Consider the following 16588-nt stretch of genomic DNA (forward strand, 5'->3'; position numbering starts at 1 on the left):
GTAGGCCACAGCCAACCGCTGGCGTACGAGAGAGTGTGAGGCTCCCTACTGTACTTCACACTAAAGTATTTAGCTGCCTTCAACAGGCACTCCACAGAGAAGATGAGCACTTTCGAGGAGGATCATCTCATCTTTTCCAGTTACCTGAGGGGGGTGTTTTTGTAGGCTGTTGGATTGCCTGAGGGATATTTGACACTTCCAAAGGGACTAGGAGAAGCCGTGGTGTGATTGTAGTGCAGACCTGTGTTCAACTCTGTCTCTGTCAGCTTCTGTTCCATCAGTCAACTGGTTTTGACCCACCAAGCAGCTTCTGAGTGGGGTCTCCCTCTATACATTTCTCTCTCTCTGGGTGGTTTAGTGGATGTTTCTGTCAGTCCTTCTGCTGAGCAGGATCTTTATAAAGAGGTCTGAGCGTCATGTTCTTATGGCCTTACGGTCCTTTCCCATGCGTGTGGTTTACTGAGCTGTCAGCAGAGTTAGAAGAGGTTAGATGAGTGAGAGAAGCCACACTGAAGGAGTACAATCAACTGAAGGGGAAATATGTACTCATCAAGTTCAAATATTCATCACATTAAACCATCTATCAGATCATGACATAGTCGACTTCGAGGTTGGGCATGTTTGTGACTCGTAGAACCAGTAACCCTTGTGGCCGGTTAAACCAAAGCACATGATCACCTGCTATTCCCCTAATCATAAACAGATCTGAGAGAGAGAGAGAGAGAGAGAGAGAGAGAGAGAGAGAGAGAGAGAGAGAGAGAGAGAGAGAGAGAGAGAGAGAGAGAGAGAGAGAGAGAGAGAGAGAGAGAGAGAGAGAGAGAGAGAGAGAGAGAGAGAGAGAGAGAGAGAGAGAGAGAGAGAGAGAGAGAGAGAGAGAGAGAGAGAGAGAGAGAGAGAGAGAGAGAGAGAGAGAGAGAGAGAGAGAGAGAGAGAGAGAGAGAGAGAAGGAGAAAGAAAGAGGGACAGAGAGGGTATTCGTCATATATTGTGGAATGCTGGTGAAACATGACAGTGACCAGAGACGTCTAGTTATCTGGCGAGGGGGGATCAAGTTCTTAACCTCTCCCCCGACCCCGTGGTAAAAACAACAATCGCCCCTGATCTCTGTGTCACGCAACATCAAGACCAGAGTAAAGTGTGTGTGTGTGTGCGCGCGTCCATCGGTATGTGTGTGTGTGTATGGTTAAGGTAAAGACATGGTCTCTCCACAGTGGGCCTGTTTAAAATCCCAGTAATCCTGGGTACATCCCAAACCTATGTATTTACAATGAGGGTAATGAATCTTGGAGCTGTATAAGCCAGGGTCAATCAAGGAGCCGTGTTTAGGGGAGCCAGTGGGGTGGAGGGTTGGGTTTAAGAGGGGTGGTGATGGTGGAGGTTTGGGGTGTAGAGGGGTGGTGGTGTTGGAGGGTTGGGGTGGAGAGGGGTGGTGGTGTTGGAGGGTTGGGGTGTAGAGGGGTGGTGGTGTTGGAGGGTTGGGGTGGAGAGGGGTGGTGGTGTTGGAGGGTTGGGGTGGAGAGGGGTGGTGGTGGAGGAGGGTTGGGGTGGAGAGAGGTGGTGGTGGAGGAGGGTTGGGGTGGAGAGAGGTGGTGGTGGAGGAGGGTTGGGGTGGAGAGAGGTGTAGAGGGGTGGTGGAGGGTTGGGGTGTAGAGGGGTTTAGAGGGGTGTTGGAGGGTTTGGGTGGAGATGGGTGTACAGGAGTTGGGGTAGAGAGGGGTGTAGAGGGGTGGTGGAGGGTTGGTGGAGGGTTGGTGTGGAGAGGGGTGTAAAGGGGTGGTGGAGGGTTGGAGTGGGGTGTAGATGGGTGGTGGAGGGTTTGGGTATAGAGGGGTGGTGGTGGTGGAGGGTTGGTGTGGAGAGGGGTGTAGAGGGTTGGTGGAGGGTTGGTGTGGAGAGGGGTGTAAAGGGGTGGTGGAGGGTTGGAGTGGGGTGTAGATGGGTGGTGGAGGGTTTGGGTATAGAGGGGTGGTGGTGGTGGAGGGTTGGTGTGGAGAGGGGTGTAGAGGGTTGGTGGAGGGTTGAGGTGTAGAGGGGTTTAGAGGGGTGTTGGAGGGTTTGGGTGGAGATGGGTGTACAGGAGTTGGGGTAGAGAGGGGTGTAGAGGGGTGGTGGAGGGTTGGTGGAGGGTTGGTGTGGAGAGGGGTGTAAAGGGGTGGTGGAGGGTTGGAGTGGGGTGTAGATGGGTGGTGGAGGGTTTGGGTATAGAGGGGTGGTGGTGGTGGAGGGTTGGTGTGGAGAGGGGTGTAGAGGGTTGGTGGAGGGTTGGTGTGGAGAGGGGTGTAAAGGGGTGGTGGAGGGTTGGAGTGGGGTGTAGATGGGTGGTGGAGGGTTTGGGTATAGAGGGGTGGTGGTGGTGGAGGGTTGGTGTGGAGAGGGGTGTAGAGGGTTGGTGGAGGGTTGAGGTGTAGAGGGGTGGTGGAGGGGTTGGTTGGTTGGTTACTGCAGAATACTGTCAACACATCTACAAAACTTCAGCACACAAGATGCAGCAGCAAGATGCAAATACCAAAATAAATGGCACTAGAACACATTGTGTTCTCCTTAACTCAATTTAAAATAAATTAGGCCTACATCTTCACATATGGACACTAATACAGGCTAATTTCACAAACAAAAACTCACACACCACAAAAACATTGCACAAGCTGTAGACTACACACACACACACACCACTACCTTTCTCCCTCATGCAAAACGGAAAAACAACCTGCCATTTTACGTGGCGCTACAATCCTTCACCGTGTGGAGGGTTTAATGGCCTTCCCAGATTGGGCTTTAATTAGCTGTTAATCATCTATGGTGCTTAACGAGCATAGCAGCTCTGGCACTCAGTCTCTCTCTCCCTCCCTCCCTCCCTCCCTCCCTCCCCCTCTCTCTCCCTCTCTCCCTCTCTCCACTCCCTCCCTCCCTCCCTCCATCCCTCCCTCCCTCCTCCATCCTGCTGTCTATGACTGGTGTTGCTGGGCCATTAGGAGCAGACAACGAGCTAAAAGAGCCAAACAGCCCCATTAACTCCTTCAGTCCGCTCATCTCTCTCTCCCCCTCTCATCTCAGCCTCTCTATTTCTCAACCCCTCACTGCTCATCTCTTTCAGTCTCCCGCTGTCGTTCTCTCTCTCTCATAATGTTACAGGAACCAGCTGAACCCTCTAATGCCAGCTATCAGTCATGAGGGGAAGCCCAGTCCGCCCCCCGTCTCTCTCTCTCTCTCCCCCCCACCCTTCCCCAGGGTGATGGGACTAAATTCCTCTAATGGTGGCAGTACGTGAGGAGGGCCTCTTCTCTAGAATGAGAGGGTTTATGCCCAGGAGCGTTCAAGACACTCAATGTTCATTACAGATCAAAACTAACTTGCATTCCTTTCTCTTTCGGTGGACATTCTCCATGTTATTGGAGTTGTAATTGATCTTGTGACACACCTACGTGTTTTTGATACAATGTCAATGTCCTCCTCTGTTTTTTCGACAACTGTAAAGGGAAACCTGCTGTGACATCTAGCCTACACACAACACAGTCTTAAAGAAATGGCATTTGAAATAACATTTAGCAAGATGGAGAACAATATCTTTCATTGTTCTCCTGAGGGACAGTCTGTCTCAGTAGCTCCAGGTGTGTTGGCCTGTCAGATATTCCATTACAGCTGGGGAGTGGGGCTGTTCTAGACACCACAGACACACTACTGACAGCTCTGTCCCTGTGGGCAATAATATCTGTTCCGTCACCATATGATGTCCCACTGGAACACATCAACTAAAGGAACTTCTGTTCCTACTGAGGTATTATTGATGGGAAATGCATTTAGATGTCCAGACAAAAGACGTGAAAACAGATAGTTTAAACAGATAATTGAAACACTGCTCTTCATCTATGCAGATTACATAATTGTTTCTATTGAGAACAACTGATACTATAAATTGTTGAATTTGAATGTAACAAAGATTACCAAAATAAGTAGGCAATGAAATTCAACTATGGTTTGATCTACTTCCAGTGTGTTCTCTCACAAAGCCTTGAGCCCTGAGATCCTGTGTTTATTAGGAGCACCTCAACCCATCCCCTCTCTCCACCTGTTCTCTACTCTACCTGCTGAGCTGCTCTGCTGTGCAGGATGGATCAATATCGGCTGGATTGGCACACAGTGGAGGAGAGAAACAAAGTGCTGGATCGATCTGCACTGTAATGGTGTGTGTGTGAGGCTGTTTTAGGTTGGGCATAATTGCCTCTGCACTGGAGGGGGCAGAGCACCACGGGAATTACAGTGAAGGGAAACGAGACCATTACGGATACAAAATAGTTGAATCACAGCAAGAAACATATTTGATTACCACGCTCAGTGATACTCTATGGAAGAGATCAGAACTTAAATCACATTGGGAGTTCCTGCTATGCTTAGCGGTAGGGGGACCGTTAAGATGTGCTAAGGACATCTGAGTTTCATGTGAAGACCCCTTCACTGAATCCCCCCACGGCTGCAGTCAGACAGTGTCACAGAGCAGTGCACCTTACAGCACTGCCAGTTAACGGCAGTCAAACTGTCAGCCAGCCAAACGCTGCCCTGGTCACTAACTAGCTGTAGGCTCCAGTGGTCCGCCTACCTACAGTACCATCTGCAGTAACAGCCTGTTCTATAGATCATCTGTCCACTAGACAGTAGCACACTGTAGATCAGAACAGCAGGACACACACTGCTGTAGCAGAACTATGTCCAACTGTCCAATCACCACACAGCCAGGCCATCTGACTGGGGATAGCATACCCAGCTGGAAGGAAATGTGGGAAATGCGTGTGTGTACATGCTTATGTGTTTGTGTGTGTGTTTGTGTCAGACACAGGTCTGTCCATCTGTGAGTGTGTGGCAATGAGTCTATGTGCATGTGTGTGAGTACATCGACGACAGCAATGTGTGTATGTGTGTCTGAGTGATTCCCGAAACAACTCCCCCCCCCCCCCAAAAGCCATCTCTGTGGCGTTGGTGTGTCACACCTCAGGTTGTGTGATTAATGACAGGGGCTGGGTCCTATCAGCGTCCTGATTAACACCACGACACAGGTCACAGAGCACAGCCTGATCACCACAGCACAGCCTTCCCTGTTACCTCATCAGTACTCATTACCACCACTGGGCAGAGACTGGAGAGAGGTCGGAAGTATCTAGGTCCTAAAAGACATGCCAGTAGTAGTATCATCAAACCATATGGCAGGGCTGGACAGCTTGATGGTTACTAGCTCTGCAATATGTATCTGGGAGAGCATCTCAATCGTCGGAAGTGGTTTATGTGAATCCTTGTTTCGGGAAAGGAGAGAGGGGAGGAAGCCATTAGACTATTTGAGACGTTCATTATTTCACAATCTTCAGCGCAGTATTCTCAACGCAATGGTTTAAACAGTTTGAGCATGACACCACAAAAATGTGGAGCTTTTTGACCTTCTGGAACTTCTGAAACAGGAGAGAGGAGATATCTAATCTTGAGCACAATCTCTGCTGCTTCTCCGTGTGTGTAGGAGGCGACTGCAGTCACTGCGGTGCTATAAAACTATGACAGTCATTCTGACATAAACTAAATATACACAGGTCTAGTGTGCTTGGGGACAGGAGGGAGAGCTCAGAAACAGGACACTACATCATCCTCCTCTATAACCCCTTGGAAATGTGAGATTGCTTTGCCAGCAGAGTTACCAAAGACAGAGACATGTCAGAGGAGCAGGAGGCTCAGGTAACAGGAAGGGAACGGCGCTGGACAGGAAATAACACTCTCCCACCGTCTCTTTTCATTAGCATTTCCTGCTAAACTAGCCTAGCATGGAGGAGGGGTAGGGACTTGACAGGGCTTCAGAGGAGTGGTTTGATAACGTGTGAGGAAGATAGTGCTGTGTGTGTGTTTATGTGTGGGTGTGTGTGTGTGTGTGTTTATGTGTGTGTGTGGGGGTGTGTGTGGGTGTGTGTGTGTGTGTGTGTTTATGTGTGTGTGTGGGGGTGTGTGTGTGTGCATAACTGCATATGTGTGTGTGACGTACCAGTCTGTTGATGCGTACAAACTCCTCGGGGGTCTTGGCCCACGGCGGCAGCTCTACGTCAGACACCACAGTCCCATCATCCATCACTCCCAGGCTGTAGTTGTTGGCGTTTACAAACATCTCAGAGAGGTAGTAGAACTCTGGGATCAACTCCTGGACAGACAGACAGACAGACAGAAGAAGAAGTGGGACATTAACGCCCAATTCACACTATAGAGGCAACCTGAACCGTACTTTCACAAAGTGCTTTAATGTTCATGTACTGTTAGTGTAAATAGTACATTCTAGAATAGTTTTGTCTAATATTTGTTATCAATAAATGAACTCTTTTAGTTAATTAGGGAGAACACTATTACAGTAAGCCATTTTCTAATTTGAATAATACTGCTAAGATCCTCTGAGATAAAAGCCTCCAGTCCCAGTGTGTGTTACACTACACTAGAATATGTGACTACAGAGTATCCACATCATGACAGCCAGGTATAAAGAACAGGGGACTTTGACCTTCAGAGTGTGAAGCTACAGTTTACAGAGATAGTTAATTAACAGAAAGAAAGACAGAAAGAAAGAAAGAAAGAAAGAAAGAGAGAGAGAAGCCACTGTGTAAAGTACATTTAGAATGCAAGTGGAGATATGAGTGTGTGTGTGTGTGTGTGTGTGTGTGTGTGTGTGTGTGTGTGTGTGTGTGTGTGTGAGCGGAAGGTCCTTTAATCTGGGACTGCCACTGTCGTCCCTCAGACAGCTAGTCAGACGCTAGTCGCAACACTTGAGCTGTGCCATTACTCATGGAAATTACATTTCAGACTGCTCATCTGCTGCCTGTCTGCTACCACACTGCAGGCAGGCACTCTGATAAAAGGCATCAAAACCTAGTGTGTGTGTGTGTGTGTGTGTGTGTGTGTGTGCGCGCGCGCACACTGGGGTTTCCAATATGATATTCTATTTTCTATTCTTCTCAAAGGATGTTATGTAGGAGTAGAATGAACGACAGGCCACAGAACTCACCAGAATGTGATTGTGTGTCTGTGCACAGTTTAATACTTCGTTATAGAATGATGATATTGAAAGATGGGCCCAAAAAACATTAACGTTTGTGTAAACTGAAGAGCTCAAATGTTAAGACCTTGAGGATATCAACTTTTGTTGAAACCGTGCTTCATTTCTAACAAACCATAGCTCAGCCTCAATGTGTATGAAATGCCTTCATATACAAAGACATAAATGTTTAGATTATGGGGTGAACCAAAACATATCCTGATAAATCTTTGCCATCCCGCAAACATAAATAAAACACTAATGTCGTTAGGAGTGTGTGTGGGCAAGGGTAACTAACTGGCGAGACTGGTCAATGTAAGCATGTGTTGAATTAACCCAATTCCTGGCGGCTCCTGATATGTTGAAGAAACAATAGCATGACACCAAATGTAAATCGAGTGCTTAATCAGCGTTCATCTCCCCCTTATGATATACTGAACCTACCAGTCAACATAACGAGTGTCAAACATTAACTACTGCCATATTCCACAACAGGGAATTGAACAATGGATTTACGCATGGACCGAGCACTCGTATTTCAAAATGATACATCCAAAGCTAGCATATGACAGATACATAAACAGAGCACCACAATTATGAAGACTCAAGCCACAATAGAAGTATAACTCTTAATTTTATTCCACTATAAAACAACAGCTAGTGAGTGAGTGAGTGACTCCTAATAAAATAGCCTGAGGAGCTGTTGTCTTGTAATGTCTCCTGGGTCGTGTTCAGTTATAATAATAATAATAATAATAAATAATAATATGCCATTTAGCAGACGCTTTTATCCAAAGCGACTTACAGTCATGCGTGCATACATTTTTGTGTATGGGTGGTCCCGGGGATCGAACCCACTACCTTGGCGTTACAAGCGCCGTGCTCTACCAGCTGAGCTACAGAGGACCACAGTTGGCACAAAGCGTACGAAAACAGAGTGAGATGGGGAGGTACTACTTGTCCAAAACGGAACTAGTCCAATAAGGAACACTTGGTTTTTTTCAGTTGCAAAACGTTTTGCTACAGTGTGTGTAACCCTAACCCTAATGAACACAACCCAGTTCTGTCTGACTAGAGTTGAGCCAGTTAAACCGTCTCCTGGGAAGTGTACAGTTGACACAAAACGTACGAAACGGAGTGCCTAGGTTTTGCTACGGTATGACTTAATGAACAAGACCCTGAACTCTTTGACAGAACACAGTGTGACTGGGCCTGCTGACTGGTCACTGTACTGATGGACAGAGAGACAGAGACAGGGTGACATTCTGACATCAGGGATGACTAGACCAGAGTCAACACCCATCTGTCATGTCCTTGTCTTCTTGTGACACGGCTGTGTATGACAACCTGACATGCAAATACATAATGGCAAAGAGGCTACAGGTAGGAGTGGCTGGGAACTGGTCAGCGCATGTGATCGGATGTTCTGTAAAGGCTGCACGCATGCATGCACATGCACGCAAAACACACACAGAATCCCTGGAAGACTGTCTATCAATCCATCAATCAAGCTCAGACCTGAGAACAGTCCTCACTGCGTCCAACAGTATGGAGACAAATACATGATTAGACAGGAAGCCAGTGAGTTCACTTCCTCTAGATGTGTTGTGTGTGTGGTAACCCGAGGCATGGGGCGGTAGCTAGCCAGGGAGACACCCTGTGTCAGTCCATAACCACATATCCAAACCTACAGATGGACCTGAGGGGAGGTCAGTCAGGAGAGAAAGAACCAAGCACATGTTTGGTCATCACAACCAATCCATGTCATACTACCATGAAAGCTTCAGAGACTACTGATCAAAGGTTCAAACTAATCCTGATTTCTACCCTCCCCACGCTGCCCCGCCTCCTCCCCCCGCTGCCCCGTCTCCTCCCTGCCTCCTCCGCTACTTCAGTCAACCTTGAATTGAACCTTTGGCCCATTGGGCCCCTTCTCCACTGGGCTTTGGGTCTATGGCAGGTCAGACCAATCCTCATCTACAGTTTGGGTCTCTAAGGCCCCAACCCTCCTCTTTAACAAGTGACCCACGCTCTTAAAACATTTATGAGTACAGGCAGCCATCTTGTTTCAAATGTAGATTTGGCCTGCTCTTTTGGCCTGGGTCGGGTGGAGTGGTGGCTGGGGGAGTTGGAAGGAGTTGACGGTTGATTGCACTTTGCCTCCAATGATGAAACATATGGCTCGCATTACCGGTAACACTTGATTGCGAAAGCCCAGGGAGAGAGAGAGAGAATCTAGTCTCAGTCTAGACCTGTCACAGTGGATCAACCACAAGAGCTCCACTCTACATCAAAACACACAGGTCCAGGCTCAACCCTGCACTCAATAACACGGCTTCCATGTTGAGTTTAGTTTAGCTCAGTCAAAATAACCTTCTGGCGACTTTCCTCGCATGGATGATCTCATTCACCTTGTTAACAAAGAGGAGTTACAAATGAGATGTATCAATTTAGCATGCTAAGTATACCATTTAGCTTTAGCTTCAGGACTATTGTAAGAAACTCTAAGAACCCCTCTATTCCTTCTGAAGGGGTAAAAGTCTTAGTGTGTTTTGTATCCCAGTGCATGGAGGGGTGATAACAGGTTAAAGCCCCCAGTCCAGTCTGTCTGTAGCGTAGGAGAGACTGTGATGACCTCCGGCCACAATCCCCTGACCCCGCCTGACCTTTTGCCTTAGCCCAAAGGCATCGCTGTGTGTATGTGTGTGTGTGTCAGTGTGTGTGCACTGTTGAAGTGTACTAGGGGGGAGGGGGGCCTGGGGCTGCGGCCCCTGCAGTGACCCGTGACAGGACAGGATTGGGGATCACAGAGGCTGGCCTCTGACCACTGCAGAGCAGGGGCCACTGCACATAATGGTGGGACCAGGGCAGAGAGTTTAGCAGAGGGGTGAAGCGGGGTAGCCCCCCGTATTTACCCCACCTTGTTAAGAGGGGCCATGGGGGGTGAGGGGATGAAGGGGACCACCGGCCCCCGTGCCGCCACCTCAGACTGGACAAATTTACACCAGGCCTCCCCCGGTCGACCCCATGGAAGCCGGAGGCCTCGTAAAATGGCCGACCTTCAGTTTGAGGTCAGGTTTTGTGGAGTGGAGAGGTTTTAGATGTGAGGAAGTGGGGTTGTTGTTTTTAGCCCAGTGTGTTTGTTTGCTCATTTGATTAGCCACTTTCTCTCTCCGGTGATGAGAGGGGCATTTGAGAAGGCTTTAGGCTAATTCAACGAAAAGGGTGTAATTTGAACGTTGATTGTTTGGAATATGTTTGGAAGATAATGTTGACATTTGACCCCCTAGCTTTGAAGAGCATATTAACAACATATTCTTATATGCAAAATCTGATTCCACTATCTAAATCAATAGATATCCATCAATAACAAACAAACTAAAATGTGTTTATTTCCACACAGAAAACCATAATTTTATCAAAACACTTCTATCACAACTAAAAGGTAACCCGTCTTTAGAGACTGATACCATCCCCTCCTCCTATACTAGTATGTTCCCTGGCTCCTGGGGTCTGGACAGTGTTGGCTTCTCCTCACACTGGGAGGCTGCTGAAGGGTCTGGAGGTGTTGAGGGTCTCGGTGTGTGTGAACGTCCAGAGGAGTGTGCAGACTGCAGAGGCCCTCTCTAGCTGATACACTGTCTGTCTTTCAGCAGCTAACTCCACTGTGAGGAGGCGGCGGCAGTGTGTGTGTTTGCGTGTATGTGTGTGTGTGTGGTATTTGGTGTGTGTGGCTGTGTGTATGTGTGTGTTGCTACCTTGACGTCGGACGTGTCTCTCTGGCAGTTCCTCCAGGCTCGGGACACGGAGGAGAAGGTGCGGTCAGCGTGGTCAAACTTCCCTCCCTGGAAGTTGAGGAACATGGTGGTGAAGGGTTCCTGGAAAATGAGAGAAGAAGAATGAGAGAAGAAGAAGGAGAGAAGAAGAAGGAGAGAAGAAGGAGAGAAGAGAATGAGAGAAGAAGAACGAGAGAAGAATAATGAGATAAGAAGAACGAGAGAAGAAGAACGAGAGAAGGAGAGAAGAGAATGAGAGAAGAAGAACGAGAGAAGAAGAATGAGATAAGAAGAACGAGAGAAGAAGGAGAGAAGAGAATGAGAGAAGAATGAGAGAAGAAGAAGAAGAACGAGAGAAGAGAACGAGAGAAGAAGAAGGAGAGAACGATAATTTATCCACATATCCTGCTAATGGTGTGCTGTGACGCTGTAGTGTACATTTGAGAAAAAGGAGAAGAGGACATGACAGTTGACCCCACATCCTCATGATTAAGTTTTTATACTATAGAAAAAGTAGTCTGAATGTGTACACTGAGTATACCCCCTCAGAACAGCCTTAATCAGTCAGGGAATGGAGTCTACAAGGTGTCAAAAGTGCTACATAGGGATGCTAGCCCATGTTGACTCCAATACTTCCCACAGTTGTGTCAAGTTGGCTGGATGTCCTTTGGGTGGTGGAACATTCTTGAAACGCACGGGAAACTATTGAGCGTGAAAAACCCAGCAGAGTTGAAGTTCTTGACACAAACCGGTGCGCCTGGCACCTACTACCATACCCCTTTCAAAGGCACTCTTTTGTCTTGCCCATTCACCCTCTGAATGGGACACATACACAATCCATGTGTCAAGGCTTCTTTAACCGGTCTCCTCCCCTTCATCTACACAGATTGAAGTGGATTTAACAAGTGACATCAATAAGGGATCATAGCTTTCACCTGGATAGTCTATGTCATGAAAAGAGCAGGTGTTCTTAATGTTTTGTACACTCAGTGTATGTACTGCAGTTCAATGTGTATATTCCAATAAATAATAGCATTTTCTATTGGCTAAAAAACACTTGTCTTGCAACAACACTCAAATCTAGCATTACATTTACGTAAATTGCTTTTTAAGGTAATATCTTACACCTAATACCCTTAATGCAATGGCGACAGATTGTCTGACTACTTTACACTTTCTTGTCACAAACCGCTGAAATTAACTAAGTGAACGGCAAGCGTCACTGTGTGACTGTAAAGCCCATAGAGTTGTGTTATTGGTGCGTTTCTAATCACGCTTAAATCTTGCTTGTGTCGGTCAATAGACTGTCCCTCCGAAACAATAGCCCCCAAGTGAGAAGGACACAATTACCCAGGCTAACGCTACTACGACGACACAGGAAATGACATGGACAATTAGGACAGAGACCAAAATGACCTCAGAGGAGGAGTACTGATCAGTTTAGCCTTTTAGATCATAATGAATACGATAATATGGACAGGGGGGGACCTGATTCTAGATCAGCACTCCTACTCTGAGATGATTTGAATACAGGCCCAGGCCTTTTAAGGTCTGTCCTAGTGTTCATTTGGTCTTCCTATCCCGTCCATACGTTGACACTTGAATTGAAGGGCTTTTGGTAAAGTGGATTTAAAAATAAGCCAGCAATAAGCCAGCTAATGATGTGATGGGATCAATGGTTGTTTCCATAGGGAGCTACTGGGACAATTACAGGACAATCCAAGGGCTCTGGGAGAAGGTTAGAACCCCTCCCTCTATGGTAGAACAGTCCCCCGTAGTTGGTATAGAAAGAGTGATGGTATCTAATATTGGCAGTATGAGGGTTTCATACAGTGATCAATATAACAGAACACAATCAAAATTATCACGTGGGAGAAAGATAACTTAATGAAAGCTTTAGATTGAGTAGTTCAGCAGCAGACGTAAAAAATTATTACAGAATAATAGCCCCTCACTAAACAAAGCTAAATTCAATACGTATTGCTGAACTTATTACAAATAAAAATCATTTCAGAGTTCCTCTTATGTTGCAAAGCAGACACACAGAAAGAAAATACGACACATGATGAATTTTGCTTCGGCGTGCTACTTCTCTGTTTTACGAGCAGCACAACATGTAAATAAATAACCATGGCGAGCCAGGGACAATCCTCTGTGCATAAGTTTGCATGTAGATCGGGCCTATATTTCACTATGACATAAATCAACCCGACTCTTTATGCGTCCGTGTCCAATTATAAAACAACAATTAGCTGCAATGAGGTGTGCTCCATGTCTAATGATGAATATTTAGTAAATATTTCAACATGACGGGTTTGTGGCAACTATAATGTATTCATTTCTAAATGTAATCTGTTTTTCATAAAACAGTGACAAAAATTTAGGCCTATTTTCTCATGTTTTACATGAAACAGTTGATATAAAATCCTATTCTATACACATTTTTCGTGGTGGTATTTAGTATTTTCATTTAACCTTAAAATGTACCAGGTTGAACCATTGAGGTCAAAAGAAGTCTTTAGCAATGTTAATGTGTCAAAAAGGCAAGTTATCTTTACAAGCGAGGCATTTTATTGTCACATACACCGGATAGGTGCAGTGAAATGTGTTGTTTTACAGGGTCAGCCATAGTAGTACAGTCACCCCTGGAGCAAATTAGGGTTAAGTGCCTTGTTCAAGGACACGTCGACAGATTTTTCACCTTGTCGGCTCGGGTATTCGAACCAGTGACATTTCGGTTACTGGCCCAACGCTCTAACCGCTAGGCTACCGGGGTGTAGGTGGGGTGGATATAGTGTGGGTATAATTGGGGGTAGGTAACTTACGATGCGCAGCAGCCACATCTGGGTGAAGGAGGAGGTGGAGTAGTGGGTTCCGTAGTGGAACTTGGGCACCTGGTCGTCCTCCCAGGATTCATAGCGGTCGTTGAAGAACGCCGCCCTCTTGGGGTTCAGGGCACCAATGGGCTGTGAGGAGTAAGAAACGTAAAATGTTATTACAACGTTATTACAACAGAGAGACTGATAGACAAAAAAATGGATAGAGAGATAGAGATAAAAGATAGAGAGAAAGAGTGACAGTACAAAAAGAAGAAAGAAACATTTTATAACACAGTACATTGAACTCTTTTAGCTTTCAGAGAGAGCAGACATTGCTTCAAACCCAGGGCATATATATTCAAATGATATTGGTAACCTTTGTGCATTCGTCGAATGAATATTAGATGCTGTTTTGTTTTGAAGATCAATCCATTCCAACAGAGTGCATTTCACTTCATAGCCCTGAAACACAACCCCCTGCGGCTAGTCTGTCAGAGAGAACGAATGTGTTGCGATGAAAGGAGGCCTAGGAACATCAATAGCAAGGGCCGGGAGGTTCCTTTTTCCTTTTTTATTAATCTGTAGCTAATACACTGGTCAGGAGACGCAGACGCCATTGTGGGTCTAAAAAATTGATCAGTTGCATTAATTTTCCATTGATCTCAGAGAAACCAATACCCGCCGGAGCCTGGCTTATTATTTAAATGCTCATTTTTAGAAATCACTTTTTTACCCATTACATTTTTATTAGTCTTTTATTAGCCTCCTCTTCATCCCTCGCTCCAAACACACCTCCTCTCTGATCAATGGTAATGGAATGATGGCCTTTTGAAGATGAAGCACTGGCTGGTGGATCGATAGGCCCTCTCTCATATCATAGTGCTGTCATGGGAGGCCTCGTCCAGGCAGGGGAGAGGCTATTGATCTGATGCTGCTGTTACTGTGTCGGGTGGGTGTAATGGTGTGTGTGTGTGTGTGTGTGTGTGTGTGTGTGTCTGATTGTATCCAAGGGTGCACCCATTCAAGACCGTACCCAATTACCTTCCTTATACTCGAACAACTGGAAAAGAACAGGAACACACCAACACACACACACCAACACACACACCGCCTCATGCCGACACAGTGTGCTGGGCTATGCTGACAGTGACACACTGTTGGCTTACCCAGGGCTACTGGGGGTGGGAGTACACACACTGAATTATACAGTACAACGATTGGACTGATTTATTGCCGTAATAACCGTAGAGCTCATTAAAAAAAGAAAAGGCTGGAAGACGAATCTAAAATAAAAAGAGACTGAGTGCAGAGCAATGAGAGAGAGAGAGAGAGAGAGAGAGAGAGAGAGAGAGAGAGAGGAGAGAGAGAGAGGGGGGGAGCAAGATAATAAAAGAGAGAGAGGGGAATGAGAGAGAGAGAGGCGAGAGAGGGGAGAGAGAGAGAGAGGAGAGAGAGAGACAGAGAGAGAGAGAGAGAGAGAGAGAGAGAGAGACAGAGAGAGAGAGAGAGAGAGAGAGAGAGAGAGAGAGACAGAGAGAGAGAGACAGAGAGAGAGAGACAGAGAGAGAGAGAGAGAGAGAGACAGAGAGAGAGATCTACACTCTACATTGTTTACTGCTGTAAATTACCGCCGGGTGGAGAGCGTTACGCGGCGAGGAGGGCGGTACAATAGAGCGGTGGTGACAGCGTCGTACATCAGGGCCGTCCCCGGTGAGGAGCGCCCTGATCGAGTGAAAGCCACCGATTGGGCTAATATGTTCAGGCGGTGCCTGCGAATAGCACTTTGACGAGCGGTCGGATAAATGAGCTGCTATCGTTGTCTTTAATTAGACTTTGAATGGGAATGAGATTAGAATAAGCAATGGATGGAGTTAGATGGTGTTACTGCTTCAAAGAGGAGAATATGGGAGACTTTCATCTTGGATAAGGGTTTCATCTGTTGTTCATCAAGAATGTAGATTCGGTATGTGTTGGGAAATGGTTATTGTAGAATCATTATTACGCCATAGATTTGGCTTACACTTATAAAGTACTATTCTAGCCAACTGCTACCCATAACCACTCAACTATACAAGAGGGGGTTGGTGATGTGTAATCTTTTATGTGATGCTAAATCCTCTAACATATTGGAACCAGAATAAATGCATCATACAGTAACATGTCATTGTGCTGATATACTGTTAGCAGATCAAATAGATATTTATGTTCTCAAATGATTCTGATCACAGGCACAAATAAAATAATTCAACAGTTAACCGACATTCAATCTAATATCAACCGGATAATACAAAAAATCATTCCATACAGCAAATATATCTGGCTAAAAATGCTATCAAGATGAGCAGAAACCAGACAGTAGCATCTAATTAACCATTATAACATTACATCTCTCCAAATTATAAGGGTCAGCAATGGTATAACAAACTATACTGTTTCCTTCCACATGTTAGGATTCTTTGACAAAATAAATAGCTAATTTAGGAAGGCTCAGTCTAAGTTTTGCCAGAAAGCCTTGAGACATAAATCAAACCATGGTTTTGAGAGAACTGTTTATATATAATGTCCTATTTAAACAGTGAGAATGACGTGGTGTTGGAGGGGTGTGAGAAAACATATGGGACGCATCTTGAAATCAATACCCCATTAGCCCCCTCGACGGTGCCAAAGTACGAGGGCCCTGGAACCGCTCAATATAAAGCTGCGTTATTTTTGCTACATTGCAAATACAGGACCCCAAACCTGTACAGGTCAACACCTCGTTCAAGCATCCCATTTCAGGAGTCCTTCCAAATTGCCTGTTTAAAAAGGCCTCACTGTTAGAGCAGGCGTGCATCCCAAATGTCACCCTATGTCTTACATCGTGCACTACTACTACTACTACGGAGCGTCCAAAAGTAGTGCACTAGATAGGGAATAAGGTTGTCTAGTGTAAGGCCGTGTCCTTA

At 46.1% G+C, this 16588-nt stretch overlaps 1 protein-coding gene across 1 annotated transcript in view; it reads right to left on the reverse strand.

Annotated features, from left to right (window-relative positions):
* LOC311115718 (lipopolysaccharide-responsive and beige-like anchor protein) overlaps window positions 1-13790 on the reverse strand; it is a gene marked incomplete at both ends in the record, with an annotated part of 30398 nt that extends 16608 nt beyond the window's left edge. The window contains 3 exons of the mRNA XM_084190869.1: window positions 6014-6166; window positions 10807-10926; window positions 13650-13790. Coding sequence (XP_084046995.1) covers window positions 6014-6166; window positions 10807-10926; window positions 13650-13790 — 414 coding nt within the window. The remainder of the gene's footprint in view (window positions 1-6013; window positions 6167-10806; window positions 10927-13649) is intronic.
* Between the last annotated feature and the right edge of the window lie 2798 nt (window positions 13791-16588).

Source organism: Coregonus lavaretus (genome assembly GCF_964263955.1).
Source record: "Coregonus lavaretus genome assembly, contig: HAP1_SCAFFOLD_5961, whole genome shotgun sequence".
Lineage (NCBI taxonomy): Eukaryota > Metazoa > Chordata > Actinopteri > Salmoniformes > Salmonidae > Coregonus > Coregonus lavaretus.